Below are 16,951 nucleotides of genomic sequence, written 5' to 3' on the forward strand. Positions count from 1 at the left end.
AGCTTCATCCTTTTCTTCATCTCTCCATCCTTTCTCTCTCTCTCTCTTTATCCTCCCCCCTGTGCGCCTCTCCTCTGTCCCCTCCTTTTTCTTCTCACTGAAAAATGGCAATAAACCAGTGAGTGGCCACAGAGGCTCCAGTCCGGGCCGTGCGCCCGGCGCTTGGAGCCGAGCCCGCCCAGGGTGCCTGTTCCTTGGCCCTGGTTACGGCTCCTCTGAGGACTGGCTGGTTGGGAGCAGCTTCTGGAGCCGAAGGCGCCCTCGCGGAATTAGATAGCATTGTTCTGAGCGGAGGACACTTGAAGAGGGATTTCATTTTGTACAGAGGATGTTATCTCGTTGTGAAATGAGCAGAGAGAAATGGCGTTCATCATGGTGGGTGCTGTGTGTGTGTGTGTGTGTGTATGTTGACAAGTAGCTTTAATATCTGACATTTTCATATGGCCTTTTGGTTGTCGGCACATCAATTTACATAACGCAGTTCATTCTTTAGCCAGTTCATTCACACGTGGTCTAAAATATCTCCAGAACGATTGCGTCATAAATTGCCATGAAACTTGTTCGACAGTCATGGTTCCCAGAGGATGAATCCTACGAATCCTTTGTTGATCCCTTAATTTTTCAGGTCAAAATAAACCAATACGTTTATGACCCAAAAGCTGCAAACCGATGACACTCCCATCAACCTCAGCTGTACTTTGTGTTTACTGCCAATTAAAGCTTCTCTACACAATATTCACAGCATTCATACATGCGATCTCTTATCCCTCAACATGTGCTTGGTGGCCAACAGTTACAGCATAACTTTGGTTGAATCCAACAGCTGCTTTCGCCCATATTTGCATTTGAATGCTGGCTGCACAGAGGAAAAGTGTCAGGACAGGCGATTCATCAGCCGAACGCAACCTTCCTCCAGCCCTCTGCTACCAGATCAGGCCGTCCCAGGCTCATAATTCTAAATGACGAGATATCGTCATGACGGTCCAGATATGAATTAGTGATGCTGGCTCGGCGGCTCCGGGGACAGGACCGTATCTCGGTGACTTTTTCAGAAAAACATCACAGTTTCATTCCAGAAAAGTAAATTGACAAACATGCAGTGTGCTGGAGTAGGTGTGAGCGAAGGATACTTCGGGTTAATGAAAGCTACCGTTGTTTGTAATATGATTTCATGTTTAATACTCTAAAGGATTTTATTGTTTTTGCCTCTAAAATATTTAGATGACACCATCTGAAAAGTAAAAAAAAACCACTTTGTCACAACTCCGACACATTGCATTTGAGACTGTTGCATGTGAATCTGCAGGCTTCCAGAGCAGAGACAGACTGTCACATCATCAACGCTGACCTGGCTGTCCTCCCTCACCCTTGTCCAATCTTCCCATCACAGACACAACATTAACCGGACAGAAACCCTGCTGTAATCGGTCTGAAAACACACAAAGTGGCAACACAGCTTGTGTGTTTTTTCATTTCTGACCGCTCGATGAGAGCCGGGAGCTTACACGTCAGGGTTTTCTCCGTATAGCTCAGCAGCGTTGTAGTTCTGCCCTTCGCTAAGGACACGCGAACGAGCGATTCCCTCCGGAGAGAAGCCTCAGCATGTCCTCTGAGGTGTGAAGAAGGTGTTTGTCGAACAGCAGAAACAGAAGGAACTATGATGAGATAAGAGGAGGTATAGGCTCCTATGGCAGCCTGTTCACGGCTTTCCAAACTGTTTTTCAATGTTGTTTTTAGAGGAAAGTATGAGAAAGCAGAAGAAATGCTGCCTTTTCCCATTGTAAACAATAGCCCTTGTCATTTGTAGCGTTGGTATTGTGTTTGTCTCACGCAAATTGAGACTTCTTTTCTGAGGGTCCTGTCTGTACATAGATGTTTTGTCTTGTTTCACACCAGCATAACGAACCGTACAACCCGACGAGATGGAAGGAGCTGCGGTAGTGGCCAGAGTTTGAAGGAAGGTACAACGGAGACCCCCCCCGAGGGTGAAATAAAGGATTTGTTTTCTTTTTAAATTGTGCTTAACATACAAAACAGGCTGTTGAGAGTCGAGGATTGCAGGCATGATATGCAAATGAAGGAAAAGGAAATCTGTGTTCTCATTACAGTGGGTCTGTGTCAGGGTGTAACATGAAAATGCAAGACACTTGAAGCATAACACAGATGTAGTACAGCTGTGTGAACGGGAATCGGGAGGAAAGCATGCACACGCCACGCTAGCAACACAGGAAATCAATTAGGAAAACACCGTGAGAAACAATTCTCACCTATCTCTCCATGGTAGCAAGTGACATAACACCAACTGAAGCTATACACACAGACACAATTCAACAGGTTCAAGTGGAATCCTCTGTGTCATGAGGAAGACCTCGATGATTTTCTCACAAAAGCCTTTGAGCATTTTCTCCGTTTTTTTTAACACAGCCGGTTAAACAAAAGTTGAGTAATATATCGGTGCACTGCTGCAGAAAACAATAGCCTGCGGTCGTGCCCTCGGGGCCGCGAAACTGGACTTTTTTGAATTATCTGTTTCCCCTCAACAGTTCCTCGGAGACGCAGCAGCAGCAGCGCTTTACCAAACAGCATATACACTGCGAAACAAAACACCGGAGTCACACGACATCAGGAGTTCTGCACCTCCTGTTCACTACGACGACTGTGCATCTGTTGTTCCCAGCAATCTCCTATGAACATGTAGAGGGAACCCTGTGTGTGCTTGTGTGTGTGTGTGTGGTCAGTCAAGCGGCCACAGTAATCTCCATCAGTGCTGTCTGCTTCTCCGTAAGGGCCTGACTCAGACAGCGATGACCTCACCGCTAAATGGCTGGTTGTGTGTTTTCGTGTCAGCAGGGTGGTGTGTAGGTGCGTATTTGCAGGTGTGTGTGTGTTTGTGTCGCTGGCAAAAAAATAAAATAATGAGCTGTAACGAATAAAAAACAGCAAGTGGTTGGATTCGTTCGCATCAAAGCGCCATCTCCCGCGCTTTGTGCTCGATCGCAAGCCGGGATGATTAAAGGATGAGTTGATATTTATAAAAGAAAGAAACATTTGAAGAGGTGTCATGGGTTAAGGGAGATGAATCGGAGGAAGATTATCGTGCATGCCAGCAACGCCCCCGGGGGATTGTGTGCGCTCACATCATCTCACCGCACAATAAAGAGCCCTCCCTTCCCTTCCTCCGTGCCTCCTACCTCTCCTCCTCCATCACCTCCTCATCTCCTCTCCCCTTGCTGCTCTCCATCTCCATCTAAGCTTTTCTCCAGCCTCCAGAGAAATGCAAGAGTTGTATCCCCCCCCCCCTCCTTTGGCTCTGAAATGATTCCCATGAGTATCACACACTCTCGCCGTGCATGCACATGTATTCACCGCGCTGAAGAGGGCCTCCTTGAGAAATGGCAACTGCAGAGAGAGAATGTGGTGACTTCTGAGTGCTGCCCGTTGACGACACGCTGCTCTCAGCCGCTTGAGCCACGCATACACTATGCATGCTAACACGCGCAAATATACGCGCACATTTGCCAACGTCCTGGATGGAGCCCGCCCGATACATTGTTATGGCCAAGCCCAGATTTTAGCTTCGCAAAGTTAAATGTAAACTGTAAAATCTGCCCTTGTCACAACTCATACATATCTGCATTTAAAAGGGATTCTTATCAAACATGTTTATCTAAGCTCTTGATACAAAAATATATGAGTATAGCTATCGGTTGGCATAACATCAGGCAAACAAAAACCTTTTCCTCAACCTAACTAAGTTGTGTTGTTGCCTAAACCTAACTAAGTTGTTTTGTTGCCTCAACCTAACTAAGTTGTGTTGTTGCCTAAACCTAACTAAGTTGTGTTGTTGCCAAAACCTAACTAAGTTGTTTTGTTTCCTAAACCTAACTAAGTTGTTTTGTTGCCTAAACCTAACTTAGTTGTTTTGTTGCCAAAACCTAACTAAGTTGTTTTGTTTCCTAAACCTAACTAAGTTGTTTTGTTGCCTAAACCTAACTTAGTCGTTTTGTTGCCTAAACCTAACTAAGTTGTTTCCTGTGTGGATGGAAGTTTATTTTGAAAAGACTGTATGCATGTAACGATTGACACTTGTAACTGGACCTTCGTAGGAAAATGCATAAAAAATGAAGTGCAAATTTTCTGTAAGATATCATACGAACCGTATGAGGATACGTTGTGTAGACCCTTAGTGTAGTTTGTCTCTAGCCTAACCTTAGCTTTTTTTGCGATGTCATCCTTGCAGCCCTCTATGCAGCATTGACAAGGCTCAAATGAATGTCAAGCTTGTGAACCAAAAAACTAAAGAAGACATTGGCGTTTCTATGTGTGCTGAAGCAATTCACTGATAAGGAGATCCACAGAAATTTCAACAGCAACGGTTTTGATGATGGTTTTGGGATTTATTCACTAACTAGCCTAAGGGCTTGTTAGTAGTGACGCTTAGCAGCTCCGCGAGGCTTTGCTTCCACACAGTGGTCTTTCTTGTTGGATGTTGAGATATTTCACTGGATGAGTGAAAACTTTGAATTGCTAGTGGCACATAGATGCAAAGTCAGGAGATCACTGCAGTCAGTAGGTCTGCGTCAACGTCCTTAAATGTGAGGATTTACTGTGTTTCTCTATTTTACGTGAAATTCAATGAATGATCTTTGGGTTTTGATGTTTAATCAGACAAAACTAAAATGTAAAGATGTCTCCCCGGACTCTGGAACTCTTACCAACAGATGAACTGGCAGTGCAAATGCATAAGTGGCAGCAAAAATATCATCTGATCCGACATATGACTTAATAGGAAGCCCTTTTGAACAGCCTTGTGTTACGCTGCCCTGGATCGACCTCTTGCCTTGTACTTTCCAACATCATAAATGCCATATTGTGAACGAGAATAACTCATTTATATGGTTATTAATCAGGTTGCATGTGATGGATAAATCCGTTAATTATTTGTTTATTGAACTGATTTAAGTTTTCAGTTCATAAAATGTCACAGAATGGTGAAAAAGGATTGTCACAACTTCCCAGAGTGCAATTTTACATTCAACCAAGTGTCCAAAAGCCAGTAGATATTACATTTACTAATGTGCGCCCTTAAAATGCTTACTTATATTTACCCACTGAGCTTTCATTTCCACCAATCAGATTTATTTTTTCAGTAGAAAATTCCAAATCTGCATATCTCTCTCTCTCTTTTTCTCAATCCCTCTCTCTCTCTCCCTCCCCCTCATTTCCCGACACTTATCTCTCACTACACCCTGTCTTTGTCTCTCCGTCACCCTCTCTGACACTCTGCATCCCTGGCTTTGCCAGCTTCACTTGCACAGACAGAATCAGTCTACGTGCGATACGGTGACTCAAATGTACCTTTGTTGAACGCCCACGGGTGCTGCTGCTGCTGTGCCACAGAAAATCCTTTTAAAACTCCTTTTTTCTTTTCATCCTTTTTTTTTTTTTTTTTGCACATGCTCTCTCTGACTGCTGATGAGCCTGTAGCGCTGTAGTCGGAGGGTGCGTTTAGTCTCAAGCTAGCATAAAGCATACGGTGTGTTTGTGTGCGTGCTCTTCAGGATGTGTTTGTTCTTTTCTGTTGTCTCCAATAAAGCTGTTGTCTCCTACAAAGCTCTCCTTTATGAGGGATACTCTTGTAATATTTGCTTCATTGCTATTGCCCCTTAACAGTGCCGGCATCAGCACTTTCAGTATTTACAGCCTGAACCTTGAGCTGGTGTTGTCTTTGTTGCGGCGCTTTTATGACAAGATTTCCTCACTCCTCCTCCTTTATCTCTCCCCAACCCCACCGCCACCCTCTCTGTTGTCCTTCTGTACCGCTTTGCCCGATTTCATTTCCTCCCCTCTCTCTCTCTCTCTCTCTCTCTCGCTCCCCAACCTCACTTCCCCTCCCTTCACCTCCATGCCTGCTCTCTCTCTCTCTCTCTCTCTCTCTCTCTCTCTCTCTCTCTCTCTCTCTCTCTCTCTCTCTCTCGCTCTCTCCCCCTCTCTCTCTCCTGCAGAGCCGGACTGGGCGTCGCTGACTTTGGGTGTGTTTGTTTGCCAGGCCTGCTCGCTCCTTCACCGGAGCATCCCCCACATCAGCAGGGTCAAGTCTGTCCAGGACACGTGGGACGCCAGCGATGTGGAGGTAGGGCAGTGATAGCAAAAACAAAAATCCCCCAAATTCCGCAATTAGAGGTATCTATCCAAAAACACGTACACATCCGAAATAAAACACCACTTCCTCTTTCTCTTTGTCCAAATTCATGAAGCTGAAGGCATTATAAATCTCAAGTTAAACAAGTGTCTTTCCCCAGATTACGCATTATACGTTGTTTTTTTAACCCAAACTAAAGTTTTTGTGCCAAACCGTTTCTTGGTTGAGGACCATAGACTGTGTACCGTTGATGAGACCAGTTGCCAGGCAACCAGTGTCGACTCCAAGAATCTCTTACCAGTTTTTCTCAATTGCTAAAACACTAAAACCCATTGGCTGAACAAAGTTCTCAGTTGCCTGAACTCATTTAGCTCATTGTGCAGTCTGTTGTCAATACCTTAAACTGTGTCACATGGTCAAACACAATTTGCAGATCTCACTTAGACTTTTCAGCAAAACTCTAAACACATTCTCAGTCTCAAAACACATTCTGCACTCCAATGCACATGTCATCCATACTGGTAAACACAAGTGGCAACAATCAAATACAAATAGAGAACACATGTCATTGATTCAACACAATCACTCAAAATGGATTTCACTTGTATCAAATGATGTGACACAACCAATATAAGGGGTACAAGGAGGAGGAAGAACAAAAGAAATTGCAAAGAGCAAAGCACAGTAGTCATTTCTGATAAATTTTGAGCGACTGTAATAGAACATGTTTTCGTTCATATGAAATTTGTTTTGAGATTAAAAATCTACTTCTCCCTGAGAACTATATGATTTGAACAATGTGCTTTCTATTTATTGGTGTATTGTTTACTGACTGCTTGATTTCAAGAAATGTGTCTTAGCAATTGAGAAAAACTGTAAGAGCCTTCTGGTTTACTCACTGCACAGGTTTGAGTGTCGTACAGGAGGCTTTGTGCCCAGCGAGTCAGACAATGGGACTCGCGTGACACGATCATGGCATTGAAACACAGTGCTGCTGCCTGAGCAGTTAGACAGTTCCTCAAACGAGTGCATGGTAACAGAGTCTTTAAACTGGAGCATCATTTGTGCTAGTCAGGGGACCTTTTCGTAACAATGTGACAGAAAATAAAGCAGGATGGGGAACATGTCGCTCATTTAAAGGCAGGGTGAAGAACCATTCCATGAGACTGTTTACACTTTCCTTGTGTGTGTAAAAAAGAAGCTGAGCTGTTGTGTGCCTATAGCAAAATATGCCCCCTTCACAAATACGTCAGCAAGAAATACGACCTGTGTGGGTAAAGCCGCACAAACAAATACTCTGAGGTTGTCGTTTGTAAGACTAGAGTCCAAACTGTTGCTCGTGCTTTGCTGCGGAAGAGGCGAAGTTGTCCCTCGAGTGGATCATGTCAGCGGTTTAGCGCCACAAAAAGGACTTTGGGGGAGGCGATGCTGGCGTGAGTCGTGAGGTAAATCAGGAGGTTGGAGATGTGGGAGGACAATAATTGGGACGTAAAAGGGGGATTTGATGTCAGGGGAGAGCGAGGTATGTGGTTAAAATGTAAGAGCAACACGGTGGAGTGGTGGGTGTTTAAATATAAAACCAAAACACAAGAGTATTAGTTGATTGGACGACTGGATTTGATTGCAGTATAGGAAAAAAAAATAAAAAGGACAGGGAAGGCTTTGTGTTACATCGCCCTTGCTGTAATTGTAGTCCTGGGTAGGATTTCATTGTTCAGGCTACCGGAGCTGAACATCCACAATCAGAGGAGACGCTTTACTCAAACAGCCACAGTCGTATTCACTTCATTATTATTCTTCTGTGGCCGTTTCCTCATGTACGTGTGGACAAGCGTATGGCCGAAGAGCATAATGAGATTTATCATTGTTACTGCGTGAAGGTGGGCAAGTTTTGATTAATGAGGCCCCGGCTCTTTGGTTTTATATGAGGGAGGGAAAATCTTGACTTTCGTGGTCCCATTTGTTTGTTGCCATGCAAATTAAAAAGTCATCATGAATATTTGATTATTTTGTTGAGCGGTAACGGAACGTAATGCTCTGTTGCAAGCATCTCTCAGGCTGGAATAGTGAGCACTTTGCACAAAGGGAAAGCATACCGTATAAAGCGGAGGTGAATATGAAATGGATATTTTGCTTTGATGACGTTGCTATCATGTTCTAAATGTCACATAAGAGGTGTCAGATGCATGACATTTTGACATTTCCGTAACGTCCTAAGGCAGCAAAGATGTTGGTGTTCCTTTCATTTGATCTGATTTTATTTTGGAATCCAATTGACAAGTAAAGGAGACGTATTCTGTGTTATTTAAATCGCACACTCTCTGTAAAATTGGAAACATATAAGCTCTTATTATAACTATTATATCTTTGTAGTGTAGATCCACGAAAAACTGTGATGGCCAGCAGTATGGTAGACGGTTTTTCAAAATAGCATACCTTTAAACTGTGTGCTGGTTAACAACATGGTTAGATAAAATTGGTCACCCTGGACATGATAAATGAAGCATTGTGGAAACTACTGTATATTCTATTGAAGTAAATAATCCACTTTAAACAGTATTTAGTGTTAAATGACACGGTTGTGTTGTGTTCTGTCTCCTTTTCAGTTGATGGCTACTACCGGAAACAATGCAGCCAAGGCCAAGTACGAGCAGAAGGTTCCTGCTTTCTACTACAGACCAACACACACGGACTGCAAGTACGTGCTAGTTCTCTCAGTAGTGACTTTCAAACACTTGAGGTGCAGCCAGTATGAACTCTGTACAAGCTGTTGTCTGAAAGGAGAAAATATGTGCTAGCTGAATCAGCCTACTTGCTAGTTAGCGAACAGATAGCACTTTGCTAGGCTAACTGCCTAGCTTAACCAGTGTTAAAGACAATATAGTACCGTCAGTTCTCTACTGAGCTTCCATAATGGCGCCAGTGTACACGAAAGGTTGTGTGTCAATGTGTAATACAACCTTTATTGGACAAAATATCAAAGTTGACTTGTAAGTTGACTTATATTTTGACAGATGTTTCTTCTGTAAATAGTAAAGAGACAGAGAGAGAGGTTTAGGTTGGTATTGCTAACAGGAGCTAGCTGGCTTAAGCTAACCCGCATGAGTGCCTTTTTTAACGAAAGACATCTTGACATTTGCTTCATGGTATGAAAAGCACAGGTGCAAACAATAAAATGAATGATGGCTGAAGAGAATGGAGCCGTCGTTAATGTTATTAGTAACACCTGTGCTCTTGGTCAATGACAAGTCAAATGTATAGAGAGAGCCCGATACGGTGCAGTCAACGAAAAAATCCCCAAACATTTTCCCCATAGATCACCACTATAAAAGAGATGTCTGTAACGCTGTAAAAAATAAGGTGCATTATTCATTTTTGTGTTATGAATTTTAAAGTTATGGCGGTTTTATATGAGTAAAACTCTCCCCAGAGGTCAGAAAAGCTATTTATGTGACGTCTCAATGTGAAGTCTATGGGCTTTTTTCATTCAGTTCACCAGCCGCCATCTTTGAGTCCAGTATCCAGTTCTTACTAGATAACATCTGTTGAAGAAAAGTTTCTTACAGGTCCAATCCTGTTACTGGTTCAGAGAGAATTCTACAGCTTTGTTGTGAACTTCTGTCTCCACTGTGCAGTGAATAAAACTCATCTGAAACCAGCCACAGAATTGGACCTGAAAGAAACTTTCCTTCAACAGTCGGGTGCCAATTAACCGTGGGCACTTTACTTGGAGCAACCCCTTTCATGCGTCACACAGTCATTTGATTTATTATACAGAGATCTTAATAAGTACAGATTTAAAGTCTCATTTCTTCATATAATTGGCCCTTGTTGAGCTCCACGGTCATATGTGAAAAGAAAATGCTGAATGCAGAGGCGGCTACACTGCATGCTGATTAGTGCTAAAGCGATGTACACCATGTTGTGCAGTGGGTTGTTACTGTAAATGAAGCTGTATTAAACAGTTACACCTCTCACTGTGTATATCACTTAAAAAACTTCCCCTTCCTCTAAAACGCCGATAAAAAGTATTCTCACTCCCCCGTTTTGCATGTTTTATTGCTTTGCAACTTTGAATCACAGTTCCGCTGAATAGTACAGACTTTTTCCTGAACCAACAAAACATGATATACTTTTTTTTCCAACTTTTCCTACACTTTGGTTGTGTAAGCTGAGGTAGTGACACAGATTGTCTTGGACATTTTGGGCACGTCCATCCATCTCTCGCATGTGTCCGCCTTCCCTTCAACAGAATCTGAAAGAGACACAAACAGAACTAAGACGGGTAGAGTGAGAGACAGCTGTGTCTTCTCCCTCAGAGTCTGTGCCATGGTTGTCTGTTCGCGTTCACTCACTCGACTCCCCTGAGTAGTCTACCATGGGGGGGGGGGGGGGTTTAGGTGTCACCAGAAGGTGTCACTCAAAGAAATATCCGCAAAGAGCTCGGCTCTTTACCTCCTCATGTTGATGGGCCGGTGGTTTTGGAGACTGAATGGTAGGGGGAGGTAGAGAAAGAAACAGGATGAGAGAGCTTGTTGGCATGGTGATGTGCCGAGTGTTGCCATTTGTTTCTCCTCACGCTGAACTGAAGAGGAAGAAGACCGTCTACAACTGAGATCCTTTACATGCAGCTTTGGTATAAACTGTGGAAACAGAGTGTTGAAGACCATAAGCTCCAGGACTATTCCATGATTCGCTTACAATCGCGACTTAAAGTAACAACAGAGAAAAATGGATGAAATGCTCCGTCATTGTATTAATCAATACCACTCATTTATATGTGTGTGTGTGTGATATTAAGCTATAGCTAGCAGCCGCTAAACTCGAGATGTGAGGTTAGATATGGTGGACCATATTTATTCAACTGCTTGTTGAATAAAAAAAATTATAATGAAAGGAAATTATTTTGAAAATATTTGTATTTAACATATTGGACTGAACACAAAATGAACCATTTAAAACTAAAATAATGATTGCTACATTTGTATTTATTTTTTTCTTCCTTAAAATCAATTAAAACCAATCATCTAGTCATCTCCTTATAAGGCTTTGCAATGACACATCACGGTACTCACTGTAGGTGAAAATACAAACGTTTATTGACTTAAAGCTCGGGTAACACTTCTGCTGTGTCATTTCTGTGTAGCAAAACGTAATACTGTGTAGGACAGGATTCACGTGTGTGTAGGACAGAGCAGTTAGTGAGTGTGAAGTGAAAGCTCTTTTTCTGTGTCTCCAGGATGCTGAGGGAGCAGTGGATCAGAGCCAAGTACGAGAGGAATGAGTTTGAGTTCATCGAAAAACAGGAGCCTTACTCTGCAGGTACCCGCATAGCGACATGTGTCACATTACTCCACCTAGTGAAGACCCTCATCAGGGTCCACTCTGATGGAAATACGACACAGCCACACTACTGGAATAAGAATTAATGGTCTTCCTCTATGTAAAAGCACGGTTGAAGGAATAGTTTGCTCGGTTTCACGCCTGCACAAGCACACTAGTAGACAGAGTGTTTTTTTTTAAAAGGATACAAATTGGAGGGTCTGTTGTCGTGCCAATCTTGCGTATTTTACCGTTCGATAAGCAGAACCTTGAAAACACCTCGGACAAACATTTCCCAGTGGATGCCACTCGCTGGAATTCATGACACTAATTATCACTGCCAGAGAAGAGAGGTGTGTGTGTTTGGTTGGTCATGTGTGTGTCTGTGTGTGTGTGTCTGTGTGGATGGGTTTGCAGTATTTTTGTGTAGGGTGGATGTGTGTGTCTCTGTAGTATACATTTCACGATGTTAAAGACGGAGCTTTGTGATTGGCTCGCAGTGACCTCATTCGTTTATTGTTACGGTGGAGAACCGTGCACACACACACACACACACACACACATGCAGACAGAGTGCAATAGCATGAGTCATTCTGTCATCTCTATTTCTGCATTCATCCTTTCTTCATTACTCATTATGGGGTCCATGGCATCTATGTGTGTGTGTGTGTGTGTGTGCGTGTGTGTGTGTGTGGCTGAGATTGACTGTTGGCAGTTACACGGCCTCCACCGCGACCAATCTTAATGTTGATCCGGTATGCAAAGGATAGGAGGAAGAAAAAAAGAGTGTCGGGGAAGGAGATGAGGGTGGGGACAAGGAGGGCTATTGATCGATGAGGTAATGCCTGTGTAAGTGAACGTTTCATGTCAGAAAGTCACAGCCGCAAAGACACACACACACACACACACACACACACACACACACGTAGACATGGATGGAGCGGAATGCAAGAGGTAATCAATGGCAGCGGGCATTTAATTTGAAGAATGTTGCAGTGGAGGAAAGAAAGTATTGTGATACCCAGATTTTTACTCTGGGGTTTTCAACGCAATCATTCGGGGGGAAAATGAACTCCTTGCTCATCTCACACTCATGTTGGCTCAGTTGGCTGAAATGTATATCAGTCACCTCATTATGCTGAGTCATCTTCCGCCCATTAAGCCCCCAAAATAGATCCGGATTAGAAAGACAACACGTCAGAAATAGAAGGGAGAAGACAGAAAGGAGGCAGCGTGGGCCGAGCTTGTTCCCAAAAATAGACGGCATCACAGGCTATGAATAGAACGGCGCATCATTAACATGGAAAAGGATGTTCTTTGGTCTTTGGACACAAATAGCATCCCTCTGTTTGCTGTCTCATGCTGCATCCCCTGCTAAAGTCGTCCCTCTTTTCTCTGTTTGTGTGTTTTCTGTCTCCCCCGTCTCCTCTTTTTCTCCCCCGTCTTCTAAATGCAATTTCAAACGATATTTGATTTGTGCTTTGTTTCATCTTACCACAAGCCAGTCACAACACCTCACCGTTACCGCTACAGACGCCCTTCCTCCGTTTAATCTCTCCTCCGAAACCTCAAACAACTTTCTTTTTTCTCTTCCCTCACTCTCTGCCCAGGGTACAGAGAGGGGTTTCTATGGAAACGAGGAAGAGACAACGGTCAGTTCCTCAGCCGAAAGTTCATCCTGTCGGAGAGGGAGGGGGCGCTGAAATACTTCAACAAGCAGGACGTGAGCGAGACGATGCCGCTGATTTCAAAAGGGTTGTTTGAAAAACCATCCAGGCACAGGGTAACGAGTCCCGCTTGTTGTCTCCCTCCACCTATAGGCCAGGGATCCCAAGGCGCTGATGAAGATCGAGACCCTCAACGCCACCTTCCAACCGGCCAAGATTGGCAACCCCTGCGGCCTGCAGATCACCTACCTGAAAGACAACAGCACAAGGAACATCTTCGTCTACCACAGTGATGCTAAGGTACACCGTTCAAGCACAACAACTACAACGCTACTTCTTCATTTTAGTACTGTACTCTAATACAGGGTGAGTAGTACAACATGCATGCTTTTGCTCCTCACACTCGGACTTGGAAATGTCACAAAGTGTTTGGGTAGTGACAGAGTTTCTGTTGTTTTGGCTCCGAGACAATGACTACCGGGGTGAACTGCTGATATTCAGCTTTAATTCAGATGCGTCCACATCCACATTCAGGGAGGAGGGTGAGAATTGATGTGCTGTTCACAAATTGGAGGGCTTTGGGGAGGAAACAAAAAGAGGCTGCAGTGTACACCAGTATGGACGCGAGTGACCTCAAACAGCCTTAAAGCTGAGACTCAGCACTTTAACCTTCATTGGCACCGTTTCATTTTAAGATCAAAGCAGAACACAACAGAATGTGTGTCGCAGTCCTGCTTCATTCAGACCGCACCGTATCGTCTCAGGTGAAATATCTTGTTTTTGCAAGTTTCGTTGCATTATTTTTGGCTTTCGTTTCCTTCAATAGATTTGAATTTAATCATGAGAAAAGCCCCACACCCCCCCTGTAGGGCTCGAGTGGACCTTCCCTCTCCCCGCTGTGCTCAGCTTGGTCCCTCCACGTGGGGGATGATGAAGCCAAATGTCAGCGCAGTACATGAGCTGACTGAAATACAGCCAAAGTATTTTACCTTTTCTAGTGTGGGGGGGTCAGCAGCAAACCTTTGAATTATTTGCAAACACTATTGCAACACTTGTATCACCCATAATTGCCATATCATTTCCTGGAAAGTTTCCTGGAAAGGATCATTTAGTGCTCATGATGGAGATAGAGACAGATGTTCTGAGCCTTTACACAAACTACCCACTCGTTTATTTCGGTTTTTGAATATATTTTATAAACAGTTTAAACATATATAAATCATATGTATATTTAGAGAGAAAGAAAGAGAGTTAATGAGACAGAAACCGCGCTGCTCCTCCTGCTGGCGGAGTGGCGTTACTGCAGGCTGTGACGGAGAGAGAGAGTTCACTGAGTTCGTTCAGTGTCACTGTGACTCTTCTTCTGTGGTGGAGTTATTGACAGCTCTGCAGCATCCACACAGCACAGATGCCTTTGTCTACATCTCGCTGCTGCCTTCACTGGCATCGGGAGAGAGTGAAAAAAAAAGAACCATCGGCATGACTTTTTCTGAGCCCAAAGCGCCTACCGTGGAAAGAAACTCTGTGCTTTCAAGCAGGACACGTTGCCACTGAGGGGTGTGTTTGTTTTGTGCAGGAGATGATCGACTGGTTCAACGCTATCAGAGCGGCCAGGTTCCACTACCTACAGGTGGCCTTCCCTGGAGCGAGCGACGAGGAGGTGAGGATATGTTGTGAAAGAGAGTAATTGTTTAAAGGTGATCACGACGCCTCATTGTGTTTCATATGAGGTGCATGCTTTTACTTCATGTCTTCTGTCTTTTCTCCTCCAGCTGGTGCCCAAACTGACCCGAAACTTCATGAAGGAAGGGTTCATGGAGAAAACAGGACCAAAGGTTTGTGCTGCCTGCAACCCCTCAACACTTTCAATGACTGTGGATACATTTATTGGAGCTGTTAAAAGCTAAGCCATTCAAGTGGGGCTTCATTTTGGTCACACCTCTTACGACAAGTGACTCCCTGATTGTCTCTGTTGCTCTACCGCAGCACACAGAGGGCTTCAAGAAGAGGTGGTTCACTATGGACGACAGGAGACTCATGTATTTCAAAGACCCTCTGGTAAGACGAGACCTCACCGTCCGTCCTGTTTTAGTTCCGACTGATCACCTGGTCTGTCCACAGGACGTCCCGTTCACCCTCTCTGTCTGTCTCCCAGGACGCCTTCGCCCGGGGCGAGGTGTTCATCGGCAGCAAGGAGAACAGCTACACCGTCCTGTCCGGCCTGCCCTCCTCCACACAGGGCCACCACTGGAACAACGGCATCACCATCGTCACGCCGGACAGGAAGTTCCTGTTCGCCTGCGAGACCGAGGCCGAGCAACGGGATTGGATAGCTGCCTTCCAGAGGGTCATCAATCGACCAATGAGGCCGCAGGAATACGCAGGTGCGGAACGTTTTTGCGATTCCGATCCTTTTTTCATTTTCACTGTTTTTGTTTGTTTAAAGGTATCCTGTGGAGCTTTGGCTTTCTGGCTCTGTAGAGCGATGTTTTTAAGAGTGGGTCTCGCTTGGTTTGAATCTTGTAAAGCCCACGGTACAAACCCAGCATTACAGTAAGAAGCTTTTCATCTCCAAAAAAACCAACAGAAGTTATGATAACTGATAAGTTGTGAAAATGTAACGTTTGTCAATTCATGATGGAGGTAATTAGAAGCGCTTTCCCCACTTTAAGACAACTTTGACTCCAGCGTTGCTCCTCTAACAACACATGTGTCTGTTGCTCTGTACACCAAAACATTTATTTTGTGTGTCTTTGCAGTGGAGGCCCATTTCAAACACAAGCCTTGAACACAGCAGGACGACCACAACTCAGCTGGACCGGCCCAGTCTCATTCAGATCCGAGACAACAACGCCAGTGTGTGAGCAGACACCATGGCTGGAGGGGGTGTGGGGGGGTGAGAAAAGATGATGAAGAGGAAAAGACAGAGGGACTGGAGCCTATCTATGTGTGGAGAACTTGAACTCTTAACGGGACCGAGGGCCCATCGTGGGGTTGAGACGTCGGCGAAAGGGCAGATGATGTCATCACTATTGCGCCTACCTAACCTTTGTGCTATACATTATCATCATACCTTTACCTCTGCGATGTGGACCCTTTCCCTGCAACCCCCCCCCCCCCCTCAGATAGATTTTGTCTTGTGAATGGTTCATTCTCCCTGTAATCTAATGTAATTATGCATTCTAGAGTCATTTCACTGGTCGCTTAACAAAGACGATGCATTGTTAATTTATTGAATGTACAGTTTTGATGACAGTGGCTTACCGTGTGTGTGTGGGTGCGTGTGTGTGGGTGCGTGTGTGTGTGTACGTGTGTGGAATCGTGATGTTTTTCGTTGAGGACGCTGTGAGGTTTGAACCTCTGGCACTGAGACCCTGTTATAACCTGAAACCTACAAAGTGCTGTTAACAACAAATATGCATAAACAAAAACACACACAGACACACACACACACACACACACAAACTCTCAGTGATCACCGTAGCTGTTAACGTAGCTGGAGGTGGCTGATCTGCATCCGGGCAGGGTTCTTTAACGACCTCAATCTCGACAGCTGTTCTCTTATTTATTTGTACCGTCGACAGTTATCGCTGCTTCAAAAGGATTGTAATGTGACAGGATTGTAATTTATACAGCACTTTCTACTCTCCAACTGTTTTTATTTACATCGTGCATCTTGTTTTTCAAAGACACATTGTTGTGTTGACCCTCGAATCACAGTGGCGGTTTGTTTCATCATGAACATCGTAACATGAATACAGATGAACCTGAAATCAAGCGGCATGTGGAGTCTGATTTTTCTGCATATCGGTGTCATCTT

General features: G+C 44.3%; 1 protein-coding gene across 1 annotated transcript; it reads left to right on the top strand.

Moving 5' to 3' along the window:
- The first annotated feature begins 8,748 nt into the window (after positions 1-8,748).
- Positions 8,749-16,006, top strand: LOC306795151 (arf-GAP with dual PH domain-containing protein 1-like). Its single transcript, XM_079293553.1, has 9 exons — positions 8,749-8,840; positions 11,382-11,464; positions 13,075-13,187; positions 13,285-13,431; positions 14,708-14,791; positions 14,904-14,966; positions 15,118-15,189; positions 15,287-15,515; positions 15,891-16,006. The coding sequence occupies exons 1-9, from the start codon at positions 8,752-8,754 to the stop codon at positions 15,917-15,919; spliced, it is 909 nt and encodes a 302-aa protein (XP_079149679.1). The 5' UTR covers positions 8,749-8,751; the 3' UTR covers positions 15,920-16,006.
- The last annotated feature ends 945 nt before the right edge of the window (positions 16,007-16,951 follow it).

This window comes from Melanostigma gelatinosum, assembly GCF_949748355.1.
Source record: "Melanostigma gelatinosum genome assembly, chromosome: 21".
Classification (NCBI taxonomy): domain Eukaryota; kingdom Metazoa; phylum Chordata; class Actinopteri; order Perciformes; family Zoarcidae; genus Melanostigma; species Melanostigma gelatinosum.